Source organism: Danaus plexippus, chromosome 23 (assembly GCF_018135715.1).
Source record: "Danaus plexippus chromosome 23, MEX_DaPlex, whole genome shotgun sequence".
NCBI classification, from domain to species: Eukaryota; Metazoa; Arthropoda; class Insecta; order Lepidoptera; family Nymphalidae; genus Danaus; species Danaus plexippus.
The window spans coordinates 263,867-285,839 of record NC_083551.1 but is presented as its reverse complement, the minus strand read 5'-3'; the positions used below and the strand labels follow the sequence as shown (position 1 = coordinate 285,839).

Sequence of the window (21,973 nt, the reverse complement as noted above, 5' to 3'; positions counted from 1 at the left end):
ACTTTAATTAAAATTTATCCAAATCCAAAAATACATATCGATTGAAAATTCATCAATTCGTAACTATGACACAAATCTGGAACTACAGAAACCGGACCTCCTAATAAACATTTAACCTAACATTGACTTACTATAAAAATATACAGCTCTAGATAAATCCTGGCCTTTAATAGTTTAAAAAGGAAAATCATTAACATAGATTTTCTTAAATTTACGGACGTGGCTCAACTTATCAGGCTTCAGTTAACTTTAAACTTGGAACCATTTCTGATTGCTTTTAAGCATTTGATTTCACGAAAAACTCGAGCTGGTCGTCACATTTATAGAAGGTATTGATGAAAGCCAAGCCATAAAGACTAGCTGTAGCTGTCTGAGGCTTACATCTTAGAAGTAACATCTTAAGCTCTAAAGGTATTACCAATTACTCGTTGAAAGCCTTTTACACAATAAGTATCAGTACAAGAAAAAGACACATTTGATGGGACTAGTGTATGATTTTTTACTTATTTTGTTATAAATATTGTATTGGTACATTGTGTTGAATTGTTTGTATAAACACTGTCCTCAGCACATTTAGCTCATCACTGTAATGAAATTCATGTAAACGTTGTATTTAGTTTTGCAAATCATAAAATCTGAATAGTTTTTATAATCAAGCAAGCTACAGTAACACCGCAGCGGGCCGGAGCGGACCGGACCTAGTGTAAAGTACGTGTGAACTATATTACTTTCTGTAATTACTATCCAGACTAGTTTAGTATTAATATGTTCGAAAAATAAACACAAATATAATGTGCTCCCGAAATATTACAACCATTAAGTGATGAACAATAATGTTGTTTTTTTTTTTTCTATAAAATGAAAATAAAAAATAAAAGCTTATGGCCTTAAATGAAGTTATTAAGTTATAATCTGTATATATTTTTAAGCATTAGCTTTATCTGTACCCAAAAAACTGCTGGAATTGTAATGTACTTTAAATTATTCTAAATAGGCTGTAGATCGTTTGTCCCAGTTAATGATAAGGATTCCGAAAATATTATTCATAAAAAAAAGACATCAATTCCAGGACTACTTTTTATTACTTTCAAAGTTGATAGCAGTTTACACGATACAAATGCTTTAAACCTTTTGTGGATATTAAACAAATAGGAAGTAAAATGCAATGATGATAATGTTGTTTGAACACTTTTCGTACAAGTTATCGTATTAGGGTAAAGCTAAGTCTCTTGACTCTATCAAAAATATCTTTAAGATCGATCAAAAAACTCTTATTGAAAATCTCTTTCTTAAGAATTAGTTTCAAAACAAACAAAACACCTTTCTCGTCGAACAGTTACTTTATATTATCTAAAGGAGGCGTCTCAATAGTTAGTAGCTACGTTACTAAGAGCCTAAAAACAAACTTTTACATGTTGGTGACAATAGGTGGTAAGTCTTCTTCTGCAATTAATCCAGACTAATACGAGGTTTCGCTTTTATTTCATATTGTAAAAATCTGATTACATGTTTCCGAACAATTACGTGATATATACAATTTTAAGAATATCTTCGGGAATGATTTTGGAGACTATTACCTCTTTTTTTACGTTTAAATCTTTTGATTTAAGCAGTAATAGAGAGTAAGTAAACCAAATTTCAAAAATGTTGTCATGCTTTAATAGATAATCATATAATTTTTCCCAAAAATAATCAGAACAAAAGAACATGGAGTGCTTGAAGGTGCTGTTCCTCCTGTCCTCCGTCCAGTTGAGCCGGCAGTACTTGCTGCCAGATCACGTCGCTCCCTCACACTATCAACTCAGACTCCTATACGACATCGACCCCAGCACCAACTTCAGCTTCTTCGGCGTCGCTGATATTCAGGTATAGGAATAAGAAAAATAGATCCAAGTCACTACTTATCATCAAAATAATGCCCTGGAACTATATCCCATAAATACAATAGTAATTTGTTTCAGTTTTCGGCTAAAAAGAGCACTTCGAAGGTTATTCTCCATGCGCAAGATTATATGATATCAGATGACAAAGTGAATGTCCTTGGACAGAAAGAGGTTCCCAAAGTGACGGGAGTGAAACTGAATGACACGTACAACTTCTTAGAAATATCACTTGACAAGGATTTAGAGGAAAATAAAAACTATACTCTCACGATACCCTTCCATGGTAATTTGAATAGAAAGTTGGACGGAGTTTACATCAGCTCGTATAGAGATAAGAAGAATGAAAAAACAGAGTGAGTATTGTGAAAGGACATTTCTTGTCTTCAGAAGAATATATAAACGTGGTTATTTATAATAAAGATATTTAAATTTCTTTTAATAAATATTTATAAATTATAACTAAACACGACAAATATGAATAATAACATCTCAAATATGCCATTTATTCAATTCCAACATCAATAGAACGACGTGAAAGTCCAGTTGGAGCTAAGATTTAAAAAAAAATCTTTCAGATATCTTATTGCGACACAGTTCCAACCGATATCAGCTCGCAAGGGTTTCCCGTGTTTCGACGAACCCATGTACAAAGCCACCTACTCCATCATCATCGGTCACAGCAAGGAGTACACGGCCGTCTCCAACATGCCACTAGCGGCGTCCGCCTCTGAAAAGTATGTGATCATAATTTTATATGTTGAGTTATTTATATCAATAAATACTTAATTACTTATTTATGTCCAGTGCACTAGAAGATTACTGGCCCTGGGACGTAGTCGGAAAGAGGTTTAGGTGAGCAACTATTTGTTAACCATTTCGTATTTAAATCCAACAGCTGTTTGATCCATTTCGTTATGAAAGTTATTACCTATAATTCAATAATTAGTAATTACCTTTTGAACCTTACAGCCATATTTGACTTTGAGAATTAAATTTAAATTAAAATAATAGACTACTTAATCCTTTTCATACAAAGTATCTTAACTAACTTCGAAGATCTTTAAGGACCAAATGGTAATCACATTTTCACTTCATTTTGTAGCTAAAATGTGTTATTCTCATAGAAATATCACGACAACTATCCTTTAATTGATAAAAATCATAATTTCATTAAAAAAATACCCTAATTTTATTTCCTGTAAAGGAAGGAACGTTCTGCTTTTATTTGGGATGAATTCGACAAATCAGTTCCGATGTCTTCATATCTGGTGGCTTTCGTGGTGTCCAAATACTCTTACAAATCTGCCCCAAATACATCGAACACCAAGTTTAGAATTTGGGCCAGAAGCGACGATATAGAACAGGTGAGGAAAGATAAAAGAATACACTTGTTTCACATAATATTATTGAGTTTTTATTTTTATTTTTAATGCATTAACGTAAATCATCACTTTAATTTGGTCTGAATATAAAAAATCACTGTATTTTGGAAAGTTTCTACCTGCTTCGAGTCCGGACGCTCTAACAGTACCACTAAATTGTCGTCGTTAACTTTCCAAGTCGAATGTTTCATGTTTGGAATCCTAAGACGTGTCCGGATGTCAATGGTCTCCTGCTGACTCCTGGTAGTTTCCAGTCAACGGTTCACCATGGGATACATGAGGGTAAACTCTATCCGAAGTGAAAGTCGAAGAACTTACCGAGGTTGCTTCAACACCATTACGTGGTTTTAGATGTTTGATATAGGTTGATGAGCTCGGACGGTGGGCCCTCTAAACCTACAGCTGGGTCGCAAGTTCCAGTTTCGTCTCTCTATTACCATTATTATTAAGAAACGTTCACTAGTCTATTATGTAGTAAAATATTCCTTTCAAAATACCAAAAAAAATATTTATCATTAACATTATTTTCAGACTTCCTACTCATGTAAAGTAGGTCCAGCAGTGCTGTCTCATTTTGAGGGATGGTTTAATGTGTCGTTCCCGCTTCCCAAACAAGATATGGTGGCTATACCAGACTTCGATGCCGAGGGTATGGAAAACTGGGGCCTCGTCACTTACGAGGATGCTGCACTTCTGTACCATGATAAAGAATCTTCTCTCTCAGACAAGGAAAGAATTGCCTCAGTACGGAATAGTTTGACTCACGGAATAGCTTTATCAAGTAACAAATCGATTCAATTATTATTACTATTTTCTAACCATTTCGTTTCTTATGTTTTAAGTTGATAGCTCATGAGCTGGCTCATCAATGGTTTGGTAACCTGGTCACCATGAAGAGCTGGTCGGATCTGTGGCTGAACGAGGGGTTCGCGACTTTCGTAGCCTCACTGGGTGTGAATGCCATTGAACCAACCTGGCATGCGGACATCAAAAACGCTGTCGAGAACACACTGACAGTGTTCAACTTAGACGTCTTGGAGTCATCTCATCCAGTAAAGTTCTAGCACCGTATAATTTCTGTCTTTACATGTATTTAATTACTTGTAGGCTCGTTGTTTTCTATCATTCCACTTATCGTTTGCCTACTTTGAATGCAAGAGTGGGATATAGGCTGTTATTCGTATAGTTTGTTTAACATCTTTATCTTAATTTCCATCTATCATTATTAATTTGGTAAGAATACCGTATTTATTATTTAAAATTTTTCAGGTTTCGGTTCCCTTAGAAGATCCGAGGGCCATAACAGAGATCTTCGATGAAATTTCTTACAGCAAAGGAGCTACTTTAATTCGAATGATGGAAATGTTTTTGGGAGAAGAGGACTTTAGACAGGCACTTCACAAGTATTTTACTTAGATATTAATAATTGGACTTTATACATACAAATTTATATTAAGACATTTTTACATCATTATTTTTCTTTATTTACGTGCTATATCCTATGGAACACACTTGTAATAATCTTTTATTAATATTTTTTAAATAAAGTACTTTTTTATTCCTTATAGTTATCTTATAAAATATTCATACTCTAACGCTGCACAAGATGATCTCTGGTCGGAACTTAACGCAGTGGTCATGAACAAGGGCGTGTTGAATCGCAACATGACTGTAAAACGAGTCATGGATACTTGGACCAAACAAACTGGATTTCCTTTGTTAACTGTTAACAGGAACTACTCCGACAAATCTGTCAATATTTCACAGGTACCACTCACTGATAATTTGAAAAGCAATCTGTCTTGATCTCACTGTTATTTACTCGTATTTTTGTATTTATTTATCATCCATGAGTACGGTAATAATCTTTAATAATGTTTGATTTGTTCCAGAAACGTTATGTATGGCGTCAAGAAATTCTTTCTCCTCAAGGTTGGTGGATTCCTCTTAGTATGAAATGTGAACGTGGAACAGGAGACCAAAAACTACTCTGGTTAAGTGATGAGGAAGGAGTTTTGGTTGAAACACGTCTCGAGCATGGATGCGGCCAAAATGAATGGTTGTTGTTTAATTACAATATGATGGGTGAGTCACACTAAGCTGTTGACTATTAACCATTAAATAAGGCGTGCGATTACAGAATAACCACGACTTAGAAGTAATACTGTTATTAACTTTGTTTTTATCATTTCATACCGGTTTCTTCCAGCACCCTTTAGAGTTAATTACGATGACAACAATTGGAAGCTTCTCATACAGACTCTGACGAGTGACCAGTACACCCTCATCCCGGTCGAAGGTCGAGTGCAGTTGCTGTCCGACGCTTTTGAGCTGGCGTGGAACAATCAGCTCGACTATGGAATGACTTTACAGTTAGTGATAACAAACATTAATTAGTTATTTCTACAAAGACTCTATTTCTTTACTACTTTTCTACTCCGAAAAAACTTTCCTATGTTTTCATTGAAGTATAAGAATCTTATACATTTTCTTTGTTTTAGGTTAGCAAGTTACCTCCAAAAAGAACAAGAATATTTACCTCTGTATGCAGGTCTTTCAGGTCTGTCGAAGATATCCAATGTACTAAAACGGAGCGCAGAATATGGTGTGTTCCAAGAATATGTTAGAATATTAATCACCCGGATATATCAGAGTGGAGGACTCGCTCACAAAAATATAGTTAATGGTGCTGACTTAAATGGTGTCAAAATTCAGGTGAGAACAATAAAAATATGAGAAGAATGAATAAGAAAAGGTTCACAGGATCATATCTATAGTTACGATTGAATCAAAGAACTGAAGAAAATGTAAATTACATGTCTTTTTCGTGTTCCTCCAAACTAATTATTCTCCGGCTACTTAGGGGCTCTCCAGCTCATGGGCTTGCAGTATGAACGTTCCTGGTTGTGAAGACAATGCCTTAGAGATGTTCCAGCAGTGGATGAAAATTCAGAATCCAGATGAAAATAATCCGTAAGTGGCCTTATAAGTTATACACTACGCAGTTGATTTTAAATTGCTAACAAATTGTTATCTAAATTCAATTTGGACTGTCCGTATCGATGAATTCCGTTTATTTCCTTTAAATTTAAGTTGGCAGTTACGGATCTATGATATGAATATATAATTGACTGGTTACATTGTACCTACTCAAGACATACAAATTTTAGGAGACCTTGTAGAAGTAACACTATTACACTGCTTCTTAGCACATCAGCTTTCATTTGCAAATCGAAACACTAATATATCTCACCTTTTCATAAATCTTACTAAATTATATTTTTCCCTAGCATCCCGGTAGACCTTCGCTCGATAGTGACCTGCGTCGGTATTCATCGTGGTAGTGAGTATCACTGGAGTTGGTCTCTCGAGCGGCGGAAGCATTCTAACGTGGCAGCAAGTCGGGAACACCTCCTGAACTCACTGGCCTGCAGCAGGGATGTTTGGATACTGGCCCAGTTAGTGTTATATATTTTTTAACTTTTGTCAGATAAATCATAATTTTGCAATGCAATATTATCTAGATTATAATTAATTTACATAAATTAAATTATGTTATAATAAAAATGATCTCTCTAATAAATTGTCACTATAAATAAATGTAAACGAATTTCTTCAATGAGTTTTTTCTTCGAAAGGTCGCTTAATTCTAGTGACAAGTGCTCGACAGTATTTCATTTTTCTAAACATTGAAATTCTTAGGTACTTAGAATGGACTTTAACAGAGAGTGACGAGCTTCATCGTCAGGAGTCGAGTCGAGTCATCAGCGAGGTGGTGAGCTCTGAGGTGGGCTACTACGTGGCGAGAGACTTCATTTATAACAGGATCAAGGACATATATACTGCGTATGTTCGATATATGTAGATAATGAGGGATTACATGGAATTATGATAAGGATAATATTTTTTTCTTACAATAGGATTTTATTTTATCATTCACCCATAAATTTATTTCAGGCTTCGATTAGTGTTATATTCTTAGTAAAGTTGAAGTAAAGTCTCATGGATTTAATAATTTATTTCAAAACAATTTCATCTCAACATGTTCTTTATGCTAGAATAATAAACGTGTTATTTTCTGTCAGTTTTTATGATCAAAGTGAAGGCATCGCTGACATTATGAAGAGCCTTCTGGGGCAGTTTACTTCTCAGAAGGAACTCGATGAGGTAAACCGGAATTATTACTATTTTTTTTATATGTTGCAGGTAAGGTAAACTGCCTCTAGTAAACAGAATTTATTACTAATTTTACAGTTCTTATCTTGGCAAAAGAAGAATGATGAGTTGCTCTCTGATTCAAAAATGGCAGTGGCACAAGGAATAGAAACTGCTCGCAACAACATTCGATGGGTGGAGACTATGAAACCTATTTTTATGGACAGACTGAAAGAAGTTATTCGATCCAGTTCCTCTACATCGGTCTAGGATAAGTGGTCATGAATAAATAGCCATAAAGAACGTGTTTCTAAATCATGCCTGATTTTATTTCTATTCAGTAAACGTAGAAGAGAACGTTATGCAAAACCCGGAAAATTATATAAAGTTAGGTGTGTACTGTGTATGCTTTCAAGGAAGTTTCAAGATTATCATATACTATTCTGGCGGAGTAACATTAACATGAATAATAGTCTGGACACTCTTTTAGATCTGCTAGAATCTAGCTGTGTTCAAATTACTGCAGGTACTGCTACTGGACATGGGCTGGATAGAACGGGGAAGAACCACCTTCTCACAGAAGATGGACGTAAAACAGTCTTAAATAGTTGCGTTTTGTCTGATGAGTGAGAGTGTCGGTTGCCCTTTCCCTGTTCCCCACCCTTTCTTCTTCCCCACCCCTGTTCCCCACCCCTGTTCCCCACCCTTTCTTCTTCCTCTTCCCCAATCAAGGGTGGCAACTCATCCGCAAAACTTTGTTGCCGATATTCATAGGTGACGATACTACCTCCAGCATGTAGATCGTCTGCTCTTTTGCCCATTTGTCATAAAAAAATATACCCTGAATAAAGAAAACATGTTCCTCGAAATCTTACAAAAATGGATTAAGTTTTATTTGTGACAGCGAAATTTTATTAAAACTTCAAAAATCAAGTAGTTTACTTACGCCGCACTCGAAGAACTCTCTCATGTAGGTGTCTCAAAAATTTAATCGAAGGAAAACTATCGTATTCCCCAGCTAACAAGCCAACCTGTGGGTTTATATATGGACAGAAACCACTTCAATAATCTGTGGTCTGTATAAAATTTTAAGACCTATCCGTACACCAAATAACACAGCCAGTGTTTCATAGGTCCTAGTACTGACAAAGACACCCATAGCGTACATGAGTAGGTTACGGGTGTTCATAACGACATCATAGTTGCACTCGTCTGAGGCTACTTGAAGAGGCTGATTACAATTTGGACAAGAAAGAACAAAGCTGAGACCAAACATTCCTTGAGTTTTATCGTATGCGGCGCCATTTCATCAGTCCATTGAAATGACCGACCGGTTTATTCAGTAGCAGTTAGTTAATTGAGTCGAAGGTCTCCTGTATCAATACGGTCTGATAAATTTTTCAACCTAGACCTTAACATTTGAAAGAAATATCTTTAAATTCTGCAATGACTTTATCAGCAATGGATTCCTATCATACGTGGTAATTTTCATAAGACTGTATATACGTAATAGCATTTTTATTTAAATCAGCGAAAGGTTGTCTAAGCATAAAAAGATCCTAAGAATTTAAGATAAACTTAATAAATTTGTTCTAGAAATTAATACATAAAATAAGCGAAAATTAAAATACCAGCACCAGGTGTATAATTGGCCATCTAATTTCACTGACAGAAATATGTACCCAATACTTTTTAAATTATGACCACCAGCTATGACAATGAATATGACTGTTAACCAAGAATCGTCTTTGAATAATTCCCTTCCAGCAATTATTAGGTCGCTACGTGAGTTTTGGCCTGATAGAGACCAGGATCACCTAAAGCTGTGATATCATTAAATGGGATATTGACATACGGTGGGTTATAATTTAAAAGCTTTCTCTTCAGAATTGTCGCAACCTTGTAACTACTGAAACATAAGCGAACTATTTCTACCTAACAAGTCCACTCTTCAATTCTCATTTGCATGTTATTTAATCGCGTATAGGATTTACGATAACTTTCCAGGGGGCATTCAGGCGACCTCGGATTTCACAAACCATATTTGAAATAAGTAATCTCGGCATTCGTGCAGTCTTGTCGTCACCTTAGACAAATTTTGAAGTGAAACTTCTTATGCGACTTCCAAAAAGGTTACGTTAAATGTTTAAAGCTCCGAAGGCAGGTGTAAAAAGGGGCAGAAGGGTGCGTGGCGCTGGAACGCATCCGCGAACTATACCTGTTACAGGCCAGAAGGCGCGATAGCAGAGTAGCGTCCAATATTCCAACGCAAGAGGGAGAGAGAAAGAAAATGATGTAGTTTTTGTTGAACACTTATATGAAAATTCTGGTGTCATTGTATCTGTAGTCTCTGCTGGTAGCTCTCGAAAGAGAGCTTTAACATTCTCATCCTTGCATAGTCCCAACCTGATCCCTAATTTCTGTAAAAAAGCCTAACCTAACCTAGCCTAGTTCCTGCGTAGCAACGGCGAATGTTGTGTACAACTGTATCATTTTTCCCTCTGGCAACCCTTGTCACAACGCTTGAAGAACGACTGTTTGGGCCCTTGCCGAAACATACATACCTGATAGAATCGAGACATTTTTTTTAATTGGGTGGTAGAGAATACTGTCGTGGACACCAAACCGGTATTAAAATTTAAAATAAAACATAAATTTCCACAGTATAACTTTATTCATATATCATATTTATGCTCATAATAATAATAATAAAAAACTTGGTAAAAAAATGCATAATACCATAGAAACATCAATGGCACCGACGGTAACTAACAAACCGATCTTCTTATAAAAATATATATAATAACTTTAAAACGTTAAGATTATGTAATTAAAATTATATTTTAAAAATATATTCATTTTAATACAATGGCAACACTTTATAATTGACACGTTGGAAAAATTGTGCAATTTTTCTCTAAAAATAATATTTACCTACAAAATAAGATACAACGAAGAGTTTTACAAAAATAATTAATATTGGTATTACAAAAGATAATTCAGATCTTAACTAAATTAAGTCACGTCTAAGGCACGGAGTCACCTAGTAAGCTATTATAAGGTAGTGTACACATAGCACGGCGAGAAATGTATATCACACATAGAAATATAATTGGCAGTATTATAATACATTAAACCTCTTAGTTTATTTCTGATATAAATATTACTGTACCGGATTTATATAAAATCGCATAATCAAAAATTTTAATAATACTTTTTAAACACAACATTTCCAGGAGATCCTTAAACGTATCAGTCCGAAACATCTGAGTTCCTTTATTGGAAAAGAGGAAAACTGGAATTACTATATAGTGCAGGACAACCGCCGACATCCTGACCTCGTATCATGACATTATCATATCATATCATCCATATTATAATCCATAGAGTCCTAATCATTCGTGTTCTGCGTTTATAATATTTGGTCTGTTAACGTTCCTCCTCTTCCTCAGTGTTCCCAGTATCTGTAACATCTCCTTCACCGCCTCGGGCTGGTCATCCTTGGGCTTCTTCTCCATGAAGTTCTGGTCTGTAGACTTCAATTGGAACTTGCCTCCTTTGATTTGATCCACTATAGCATCTATAGCACCTCCTGGTAACAAATAACCTTACATCAACTACAGTTTAGTAAGGGTTCAGTAAGGGGCAAACCGACTACGAGCTGCCCTTCAACATCCTGCTAGCCTGACGCTAACCAAGAACATAGGCAATAGGCATTGGTGACGTCAGTTATGATGACGTCACTCTTTTAAAACCAATGAGGTGGTATTAACTCCTACATACATAATATATATAACATTTTACCTCCATTCTGTTTCGTTTTCTTCAGGGTGGCGCCTTTGGTAGCCAGCATGTCCGCCATGTCCTCTACGGACACTGCTTTGAACACAGCTGGAGGAGGCGGCGGTGGGGGCGGAGGGGGAGGGGGAGGTAGGGAGGGAGCAGGTGGAGGAGGACAGGGAGTGGGTGGAGGAGGGGGAGCGGGGGCAGTGGGAGCAGGAGTAGCTGGCGGAGTGGGTGATGGTTGTTCAGTTTGTTCCACAGGCTCTGGAAGTAATAATAATAAATACAATGACTATATTTTCTCAGCTGTGTTTGTCCCCTGGCTCAGCTACTCTCACAGCATGCCTTGGACAGTAACGTAAGTAGCGATCATCACGGTCCTAATAACTCACCCATTTTAATTTCTTTCACAACTTCTTTGACTGGCTTCACGTCTTCTTTCTTTTCTCCTCCGGTCTCAAAGTAGTTTATTCTTGACATCAAGTTGGACTTCCTAGGTTTCCTGTCTTCCGCTAATCTTCTTTCTAATTCGGCTAGCTTCTTCTCTGCCTTCTCGGCTCGTTCTAAAGCCTTCTGAGCATCTTCCTCTGCAAGTCTTATTTTCTCTTCCCAGAGCAGTATATCTGTGTCTTCGTGTTTTTCTGCTATTTTCAGCTGTGAAATGAATGTTTCGTTATCATAGAATTATTATTTTTTTTTGCAATGAACACATGGAATATCGTCCGATCCAGATCTGGACCAGTGGCTTCATATTGACACACATCTAACAATTTTCATTATGTTGAATGTGTATGGGATGCCGTTCAAGCGGGTTGCTCCAGGTGGGTCACTTTCCTCCCCCTCCCCCCTCACCTGTAATTCCTCCACCTGGTCCTTGTGCCTAGCCGTCTGCTGCTCCAGAGCGTCTCTCAGTGCGTCCACCTCCCCCAGCAGGAGTCCCAGGCGCTCGTCCACCTCCAGCTCTCCCATCAGCAGTGCACTCTGATGCGTCAATACCTTGACACGTTTCTTCGCATCCCGAGCTTCAGATTTATATCTAGACATACAGGTAATTTGTTAAAGATAATAAAAAAAAATTAGGACTCTACTCCATTAGTTTGCCAACTTTTATCCTTCCTAAACTAAAATATTGTTGCAGTATCATTCTACCAGATGGCAGGTTAATATACGGCCAAGGCTCGTAACCTCACTATCCCACTAATAGACTATTCACTTGAAGACTTGAAGACACCCAAATAGTAAGAGGAAGCAAGGCCCAGGAGCACTATTAAAAATTCTTTGCTGTGAGCCGGAGGATGGAGGGAGGGAAGAAGGGAGGGGAGGGATTACGCTTCAGATGGCGGGCTTGGGTTCAACTAAATCGTGATCAAGTTTAAATCTTGTTGCGAGCCTCTCCACAAGGTTCAGTGCCGTGGAGTGAACTTTAACAGTTCTTGTCTCAATGTGAGAGTGGTATTCCACACACAACCCGACCCGGACTACATATACGACATTTTTTTAAGGAATTGTTTTTTGTTTCAGTGATCAGAAAGTTCGATTGCCAAAGTTCGAGAGGAAAGTTAATTTAATGATTAACAAACTGTTATAACCCAAACGCTCCCCTCGAACGCAATAAAAATTGCGAGGAACTGCGGTCGTTGATCGAAGTTGTTTTTTTATTTGTTACTATTCACAATATGAAAAGCAAGAAGTGACTGGAGCGGGCAGATTAAAATGTAGGATGGAAGTTCACGGAGGCCTTGAACTCTAAGCCTGCGCCTGAGGCACTACACCACATCCCCGTCTCCCTCTGACTCACGTCTCGGCCATCTGCCTGTCCTTGTCCGCGTTCTCCTTCAGCTCGCTCATCTCGTCCATCAGCAGCTTGGACACTCTGTTGTGTCTCTCCAGTTGGTTCCTGAGCTCGTGTAACTGTTTCTCTTGCGCCACGCACTTCTCCTTCTCGGCTTCAAGTTCCTGTAAATATTGTTACACGTTATTAATGTATTATGTGTTCTCGACCGAGCGCGAGCTCAGTCCGTCGGTGACACCGACCTGTGCGAGTTGTACAGTGGCCTCGTGCGCTTCGAACTCTTGTAGGCGAGCAGCGTTAGCGTCTGTCTGTAGAGCAGCCACCTGCTCGCTAAGTTCCGTGACCGTTCGCTTGAGGAATTCCACTTCCTCATTACTGCTGGAGTCGGAAGCTGGATAACAAAGACATGTTTTTTTTAAAGCTGCTATAAACATAAAGATCGTCCATCGTTAGTTGCGCCCGGATTTGCAGATTTTTTTTCTACTTGAATGAACACATTACCATTATTATAACTTAATATCAAACAATATTATTGATAAAGATGACTTTTATATTAGATTCAAACGTAATTTTTTTTTGTTCCACAAGGTTCTCCACTATTTTACTATAAAAGGTATAAAATTTCTCTGAATTGATGATTAGTGTAGAAAAAACACTCTACTCTACTCACCAGCATCAGTGGCGTCCAGGTCTATGTCCACAGCCCCAGCAGTCATCATGAGAGCCGTGCTCTTCCTCTTCAGCTGCTTGTTCTGTTTGTACCATTCTCCAGCTTGTTGCATCACCCTTTAAAGTATGACAGAACCCATCGTCAGATACAATGATAATTTTCAATAATAAATCCTAAGTTGATATAATGAGATCTAAGACTTTCGCGAGTTTTATTCATTTAAATGAAACTAATATTTTTCGGATATGCTATGCGTGCATTATTTTTTGTTAAAACTACATCCTAGGTACAAGATGTGAATGTCTGGTCATTCACATCTCGTCTGCCCGTGATCACGGGTCCTGAAAAGTAACCGAAACGTCGGGAGTGTGTAGTTTTAACAAAAAAATAAAGCATGAATTATAAATATGAATATGAATCATTTAAATTGTTAATTGTTTAAGATCTTTTTTACACAAAAGTATTGTATTAATTTCAATGTAACTTTCCAATAATATAGCTCAGAAGTGAGAATAAAATATAGGATAAAACTAAACAAAAACTCAGTGTATTTTCTCGATAATACGGAATAGAAGCAGTTTGTTTAAGTTCCTCACACAGATGGCGCCGCTGATTGGCTGCTATATTTGTTTCGTTAAACACCCTAAATGTTCCACTCTGAACCAACACTTTAGCACGAGGACACGAGGACGAAGTCCTAGACAAAAGCTTATATTTTTAGCAACCAGACAAAATTAATTACAATGAGAATATCATTTGACCGTTGAGATGACGCGTGGTGTAAGGCCTTATATCAGTCAGATCAATAACTACTAACTCCATTGAATGAAAGAGAGACAGTAACATAGATCGTAAGCAAAAAAATGTATATTTAAAAAATAACAGGAACCTTCCTTTTAAAGGTCGGTAAAACTACAAAAAATCGGATTCAAAGACTAATTTTAAATTTTTTGATAAGGTTAGGGCTGTCGAATGGAAACTTAGTCTCTTAATAACTCTATCATCAATCTGGTGAAGTTTTTACTAGACGACAAAATAGAACATGTGTCGTGTAATCATTTCTGTTACACAAAATATTTCGCTACTTACATTGTTATATTGAAAAAATATATTATCAAACTACGACACAGTCGACACGACTCACGACTCACGACACATACAGCGATGTTACAACATTGTTAGTTGTGACTTAATTCAATACTACAACTAGATTTACTAATCATAACCAAACTAATCACGTTAAATTGACTCCGTACATTTAAATCTATTAGTTAATCATTTGTAATTAAAGGTAATTCATAATTATTACTGGCGGTTGATAGAAAACTAAAAAATAATATGCTAAACAAATGTTACTTTTTATTTAAGATTAATAATTCTTACGATATATCGGGTAAGCATTGCCAATCGGTAATTATACCTTTAGAATATTTATATATATAGGGAGGGAGATAGAGAGAGAGAGAGAGAGAGAAGAGGTAGATTTTAATCAGAATAACGAACTCGCAACATCAAACAAAATACGCGGCCTTTTTAATCTTTCATTTATCTATCTTCGACCAAGAAAGTGTCGACGGAAGTTTGTCAATGAACACGGTAATTGTCTGTATTTAGTTTCACAACGCGAGCCCGTGGTAAGGGCTGTAAAGTAATCAAAAGAGTCTTCCTTGAGCTGATGAGATGTTATCACCTGACCTAACGGGAGGGAGCTCTCCCGCATTATATGCGACTGTCGAGTGTAAGACAATTTGATCAAGTCATGAGTGTATATCAATCAATGTATTTAATTAAAAAATGCTACCTTCCCCTCCCTCCCCCTCCCGCCCTCGTTATAAACCGTTTAAACGACTGATGAATATTACAATCACATCTTATGAACTCAACGGAACATAAATTATCAAAATTTCCATGACAAAGACGACTTACAGCCTTATTACAATAACAAAGAGTCCATTTTCCACACCACCGAGACCGTTTGGATCTACCCTCGACGTTGTAACGACGCTCGCCTCCCTTCTGATAATTGTTGGGGATAATTTTCCGTTGACGGACGGCAAATTGAAGGAAATCCTGATTACGGGGCACAGACTCCTAGCATTAGGGAATGTGTGTCGGTACTCCGCGTATGGACGAGGGAGGCGGAAAGGGGAAACGGGAGCATCTGTGAGTAGACATTTTCATTACAATAAAGTGTATATACATACTTTTGCATAACCCCTGAATCGATCTCATGCTGGTTCTTAAGCTGCTGGTACTCCCGGAACAGCTTCTCGGAGACAGCTCGTAGCTTGTTGAGCTCTTTCTCTCTATCATGCAGCTCGGCTTCCAAGTGTCTCCTCTCCTCGGTGACGATGTTGAAACGACGGAGAAGATCGTCATATTCACGTTTGGCTGAAGAAGAATCGAATGGAGAATAGTTAGAAATAGAATTCGTAATTAACATGTGGAATGCTAATTTATTACGTAATATCACAAGGAAGAATGTTATGCACCTGTGCCGTTATCTAGCAAACAAAGAGTTCCAACGCACTGAGTGAATACATATGATTGTGTAAATCATATTGTTTTTATACATTTAATTACATAATATATAGGATGAATAAAATATAATTATAACACGCTAATAATCAGATAAATCGATACAGTTTTTGTCTGTAGAAATGAATTGACATCATTACATTACTCATTCCACTTAGCTATCATTTTCGAGAAAATAAACGACGCTTGTAATTTCCCTTTTTAATTTTCTAAGGAAGCGTTGTCATGACTCCGGAATTAGGTCGAAACTCACGTCTCCATAATGTGCAAATGTGAAAGTTTATATGGGTATTACACGAACATAAAATTTTTTAATGGCTTTTAAAAAATACAATACATTAATTGCACATAAATTAACACAGCTGACCTAGAATTAAGGAAAACAGTTGCAGAAAAAAATATTCTCGTAGGTCGAGACTAGTTTACTAATAAGGATAATTTAATTACAAATTAATTTACTTTATAAAAAGTACATCAAGTTCATATTTTTAAATGACAGATCTATTCTATTCTATTCTTTAATTCATTGTTCCTTATAGATATGGCGAACATCATTGTGTTTATTAAACTTAGCTATATAAAGAGGAATTCCTGTATGAACAAGAACCTTGTCGTTGCCGAGATCGTTCGCAGAACTATCACTCGTCTTAATGACGTTTTGTGTCAAAATTTGACAGAACATCACTAACATTGCCAGTAACGTAATAAAATTATTAAATTCCTAAATATTGTTTCAAACTCGACTCCAGTGCGAATGAAACCACAGCATAAGAAAACTTGTTTCAGACTGTCCATTAAGTTGTATAAAACAGGCTTATACGATTATTAACATAAAATACGAATTTATTATTATGTTAATAAATAACATAAACTCTTCTTATAATTCAGTTATTAAGGAATATTAAATTAAAAAGCTTTATAACAACAAATAGTTAGAAATTGAAATGATGGAGTCATATTAACATAAATGACTTTGTATTCCTAACACCTTGTTATCAACCTAGTAAATATTATCAGTTTTCAAAGTAATTGTTAGCTCACACCAGTATTATCACTTGAACAAATTAATAAAATGATTATATACTTGTAACATTATATGCTTTTTAATTTATATTACACTTATAGACTGCTGTATATTACAGAAATTTCACAAAGTAGGTACTATTGAGATGATTATGAGAAAACATACAAGTGCATATAGAATGTATTCTTCGCCTTGTTCATTAAAAAAAATATATAAAAATGTGGTTATTACAAATATGATAAGATTCGTTTTTTTCTGATTTATACTTATACAGAAAGTAATAGTTATGTACCACAGTATTCCGATCTCATTCAACACAACTAGCCGTGACAGAATATAGGAATTGTGTAACACCAGGATACAAACAGGAAATATTATTGAAACATTTATTTGTATGAATAAATGGGGCTCCAATACAATACTTCTATAATTCATAGCTTTAATACATGACAGTGTCGTATACTGAACGAAGACAAGAAAACACCGTCATAAATTACCCGATTTGTTGATAATCTTATCTCATCGGAATGTTTCCCTTCAATAAATAAAATTTGTTAAATACAAATCTACCTACATAATCCTTATCTGTCCTGAGCCCATCAAGGAATCAAACCTACAATGCTCAAGTAAAGGCCTGGTTGAGTTGCGACTGTGAGATTACTGTATTTTTTAAAATTTTATTTGCTAAATATTTATGCAATAATACACCTAACTCAAATTCAAGCACATTTAAGACAAAATTACATACACCTACCCATTAAAAGAGAATTACAATCTAAGTACCGACTAAAACGGTTTCATACTTAGGATTTTGAGAGGCTTTCCTTATATGATATGCCAATTACATAGTTGTATAAGGTATGAACACATAATTTATCATATTTACTTAAGATATTGTAATATATGTTCTAAGATAACCTTGTTTTAATGATATAATCTGCTGGAACACAGATTACTATATAACTATAGTTGATAGGTATGTAAAGATTTAGTTATCTAGATTCAATGATATATGATGATATTCAAGAAGACTTATTCTTTCTGTAGATGTTTAGATGAAACACAATACACATAAAACTACATGTGTTTGTTTCTTAATTGTTTAGACAAATATTAAACCATAGTAAATGGATTAACTTTTATATTACAAAGACAAAAAAAAATTGTAAATTAGAAACAAAAACGTAGTTATTATTCATTACGCGAAATTACTGCATAGAACTAATAATCGAAGCATTCCTAATCAACCAACAACTCTTTTATTAAATTAATTGAAAGTTTTTAAAAATATATGTCACTAAAACTAACCTCTCAAAAATTCTTGTAAATCCTTTACCTTAATGTACGAAACTATTAAACTCCGTTTACTGTCAGTAACACGACTCCTATATGTATTCAGACCAATATGCTTTACGCAACAATATCACCTGTACACTAAACAATATATTTCTCTTTCTATATGTATAACAACAAAAAAATAATTAATCTCATTAGAATCAACATAAGGACGAGTTAGCTGTTTGATTTCTCATATAAAAATCCATTTTAAATGTACTAAATCATTTTACGTAGCTCATTTGAATTTTATGATCGGACAAATTGTTAATTGACGTTTTGGGATTCTTATCAGTGATCTTGCGAAATTTTATCGATGAAATTAAAATAATATCGAAATGCAAGCAGCCAGGTGTCGACATTTTAATAATGATATTTAAATTACGCCATGTTATTGCGCAGGAAAACCTCGATGTGAAATATAGTAATTCTAATATTACCGTGCCATGATTCATATATATCGCAAGTATAACAAAAAAGGCGAGTTAAATAAGTTCAAAAGTGTATTGGTGCTCGAGACAAGTTTTAGAATACATAATGTGTGAGCAACAGGTCATCTCCTATCATAAGCTGACAAATACGAGACTAGGATTTTCTTTGGCACTTTCGTTTGCATATGACCCGGGGGATTCGGAGCATGCGCAGTGGGACACAAAAAGTGGCATTAAAGATTTCCGCTATGAAATGAATAGTACCGACCTTTTTCGGACTTGAGGAGGTTGGCTTTATGCTTCCTCTCGGAGTCCTCGTATCTCGTCTTCCATTTCTCGACGTAAGTTGAGAGAGCTATGTTGGCCTCCTTGGTGTTTTGGTGCGCGTCAGACGGCGTCATCCTGGCGGCAGTGGCCCGCGGTATCCTCGTAGCCGCGCCGGGGAAGAGCGAGACGGAACTCCGGCCGCCTTGACACTGATTGTTCGCCGCGATCGCAAATACATTATCACCGTTCCTTTTAATCATTTTTGCATTCGTATTACTTTATAAAATCGCGTTCGGTCCCATCGTCCCGTTTTAATATGCATTCACGTGTGTAGACCTCACGGCTGGTATGTTGAGACGTGTTCTCGTAGCTGACGATCCCTTTGTTCGTTGAGGAAAACACGCAAACCGCACCGCTGAACTGTGTCACTCGCGATCACAAATACGGCCTTGGATGAACGGGAAACATATATTAAATAAGGAATTATTATTCATTTTTGAATACGACGATATGCCAGCAGTGTTGTATAACGACTAACAGTCACTAGTAACGTACAGTTGTGCTGATATCATAATGAAATCGTCGCCGTGAGTCATTACAGTTGATGTTTATGCTTTGTTTTGACCGTTGACGTTCCAGACCCCAGCTCCTATGACTTTAAAACACTATCGGATTCGGTCCTATGTAAACAATAGATTAGTTTTTATGTATTAGTCATGCATGATTTTTAGAATGTCAATAGTCGTTTGGTGTATTTATTTGCAAAAGATTATGAATAAATGCTTTTGTGTCTCTTAATTTTAATGTATTTATATAGTTTAAAGCATAATAAACTATTATTATTTTTGTTTTATACTGCTCGAAATAGCGTTAGTAGTTTTAATATTTAAATATTGAATATAAAAACAACTACATTGAAATTAATAGTCTACTATTATTTATTTGAATAAATTGTTGTAACGAATTTAAATGAAATCTTACACAAACCGAACAACCAAAGCAGAAGCGGAGTGATCACAATTTAAGTATTTTTTTTTTATTCTATATTCACACGAACACTAGTTTAGAGCACGTTTGCATCACGTCGAACTTATTACTGAATGAATTTCATCCACAAACTAACGGATATTCTAATTTTAACGTTTCCAAAGAACGTACAACCCGTCTAAGAAAACGATGTCCGTCAGGACTCAGGACAACGCGTGGGATGAATGCGACTTACAACTTACAAGTGATTTAATTGACGTCATTGTGCGCTATTAATTTATTGTTTGTTAGAGATGAAGCCCACACACAGCCGGGAATTGGAATATTGTCTTCTCGACTGCAGTCTAACGATGTTTCATATTAAGATCGTAAGAACTCACTCGGGAGTTATTAGGCCACTTTGCGATAAATTGCCTTTCATATTGCTTATAGATATGAAGACGAAATATATCGATAATATGTGTAATAATAGCGTTTTTAAATTTGATATTCTATTTTTTAATTCACTGTAACTGTTTGATGAAACTTTTTGTTTATTATATTCTCCTCATTTGCGTTTATAATTATATAATTTCTGTAAAGAATTCTGAAACCTGAGTCTACAGGTTGTCCTTTATTCGAAACTGGCAAAGAAACGAAGTCGAGGTTAAAGATATCGAACGAAATAGTTATCGAGTAATAAAAAGACGGCGGCGGCCTTACAAAACTTACCCATATTTAGGAAATGAGGTCACAGGCTTACCTTACCAAAGGGCTCCTTCAAGGTAATGCGATTACCTCACAGTAACCAAGTCGGTAATCACTATACTCGCAAAATGTTAACAATAATAACGGAGGTATTTCTCTCGCGAATCCTCGTTAATATGATTTATTTCTCTCTCAAAACGGATTCGCTTACAGGAATTCGTTAAATTGCATTCATTCAGAACGCGACCGAAATATAAAAATGTTACTTGAATTTAATACTTCCTGAAACTTGCGTCACATCTTTAATTTTGTGTTTATTTTTACGAGAACATCAAATGCAATGTCATTAACCCCGTGACAAGCTGCGAGCTATTTTTGTGACGCGTTATCCTGTACAGAGATCATAAAATCTTTACTACTTGAATATAATTCTGGTAATGCGATTGTTTAAAATTAAAATTGCATTCATTTGAACAGGCTAAATACACCGATAGCATATTAATATCATTTATTACAATCATATACTTACTTAAAAGGTTACAATAGAAAAACTAAATTTAAAATATCAAAATTACAAAATGTAGGAGAGAAGAAGCATGCATTCATTCAGCACAATTTTTGCTTCAATTAAAATCATTTAAAAGCAGTTGTATTCGAGCGTGGGAGTCGAAAATAACTGACTAGTGTAGACTCTAGACGACTATTTAATCTCCATTTTTTGAAAAACATTCCGTCCATAGACAACAATAAAAAAATATTATAAAACCTTATACTTATCAAATTTCTTTTGAGAATTAATGAGTATATATTTTTGATTAATTAGAATAAGGAAACGAGTCAAATATATGTAGAATTAATAATTAATTTATGTAAATCATATGTAATTGTTTCAAAGACAAATTACATTTTTATCTTCCTTTCAACCGTTCCAGTGTCGCTTTTCAAATAAAAACAATATTTATATTTCTATAAACCAGTTTGTCACAACAATTATCATCAAAGTCATTTATAATAAGGAACAGTCCTTTAACGTTTTATA

At 35.7% G+C, this 21,973-nt stretch overlaps 2 protein-coding genes across 3 annotated transcripts; one reads left to right on the top strand and one right to left on the bottom strand.

Moving 5' to 3' along the window:
* Positions 1–646: 646 nt before the first annotated feature.
* Positions 647–7,729, top strand: LOC116774963 (aminopeptidase N-like). The gene is made up of 18 exons (XM_061524015.1): positions 647–708; positions 1,697–1,866; positions 1,962–2,236; positions 2,459–2,617; positions 2,688–2,735; positions 3,088–3,247; positions 3,797–4,009; positions 4,108–4,317; positions 4,535–4,668; positions 4,834–5,032; positions 5,158–5,350; positions 5,475–5,637; positions 5,767–5,980; positions 6,129–6,238; positions 6,556–6,723; positions 6,968–7,111; positions 7,351–7,432; positions 7,520–7,729. The coding sequence occupies exons 2-18, from the start codon at positions 1,708–1,710 to the stop codon at positions 7,688–7,690; spliced, it is 2,802 nt and encodes a 933-aa protein (XP_061379999.1). The 5' UTR covers positions 647–708; positions 1,697–1,707; the 3' UTR covers positions 7,691–7,729.
* Positions 7,730–10,075: 2,346 nt separating this feature from the next.
* LOC116774659 (shootin-1) lies at positions 10,076–20,471 on the bottom strand. Of its 2 annotated transcripts, none has more exons than XM_061524054.1 (10): positions 20,242–20,471; positions 19,262–19,940; positions 15,870–16,056; positions 13,666–13,781; positions 13,238–13,386; positions 13,002–13,159; positions 12,056–12,239; positions 11,596–11,857; positions 11,225–11,467; positions 10,076–11,012 (listed from the first exon to the last, which is right to left on the bottom strand). In XM_061524054.1, the coding sequence occupies exons 2-10, from the start codon at positions 19,518–19,520 to the stop codon at positions 10,816–10,818; spliced, it is 1,755 nt and encodes a 584-aa protein (XP_061380038.1). In that variant the 5' UTR covers positions 19,521–19,940; positions 20,242–20,471; the 3' UTR covers positions 10,076–10,815. The 2 variants fall into 2 exon arrangements, with proteins under 2 accessions (XP_061380038.1, XP_032523257.2); XM_032667366.2 differs by having other exon boundaries at positions 19,262–19,708.
* Positions 20,472–21,973: the final 1,502 nt, after the last annotated feature.

Coding starts and splice junctions, on each gene's coding strand:
- LOC116774963 (XM_061524015.1), top strand. CDS start 1,708: ATGGAGTGCTTGAAGGTGCTGTTCCTCCTGTCCTCCGTCCAGTTGAGC. Junction 2,618..2,687: donor GCGGCGTCCGCCTCTGAAAA/GTATGTGATCAT, acceptor ATTTATGTCCAG/TGCACTAGAAGATTACTGGC. Junction 4,010..4,107: donor ACAAGGAAAGAATTGCCTCA/GTACGGAATAGT, acceptor TTATGTTTTAAG/TTGATAGCTCATGAGCTGGC.
- LOC116774659 (XM_061524054.1), bottom strand. CDS start 19,520: ATGATTAAAAGGAACGGTGATAATGTATTTGCGATCGCGGCGAACAAT. Junction 13,782..15,869: donor GATTCAGGGGTTATGCAAAA/GTATGTATATAC, acceptor CATACTTTAAAG/GGTGATGCAACAAGCTGGAG. Junction 11,013..11,224: donor GAAAACGAAACAGAATGGAG/GTAAAATGTTAT, acceptor ATTTGTTACCAG/GAGGTGCTATAGATGCTATA.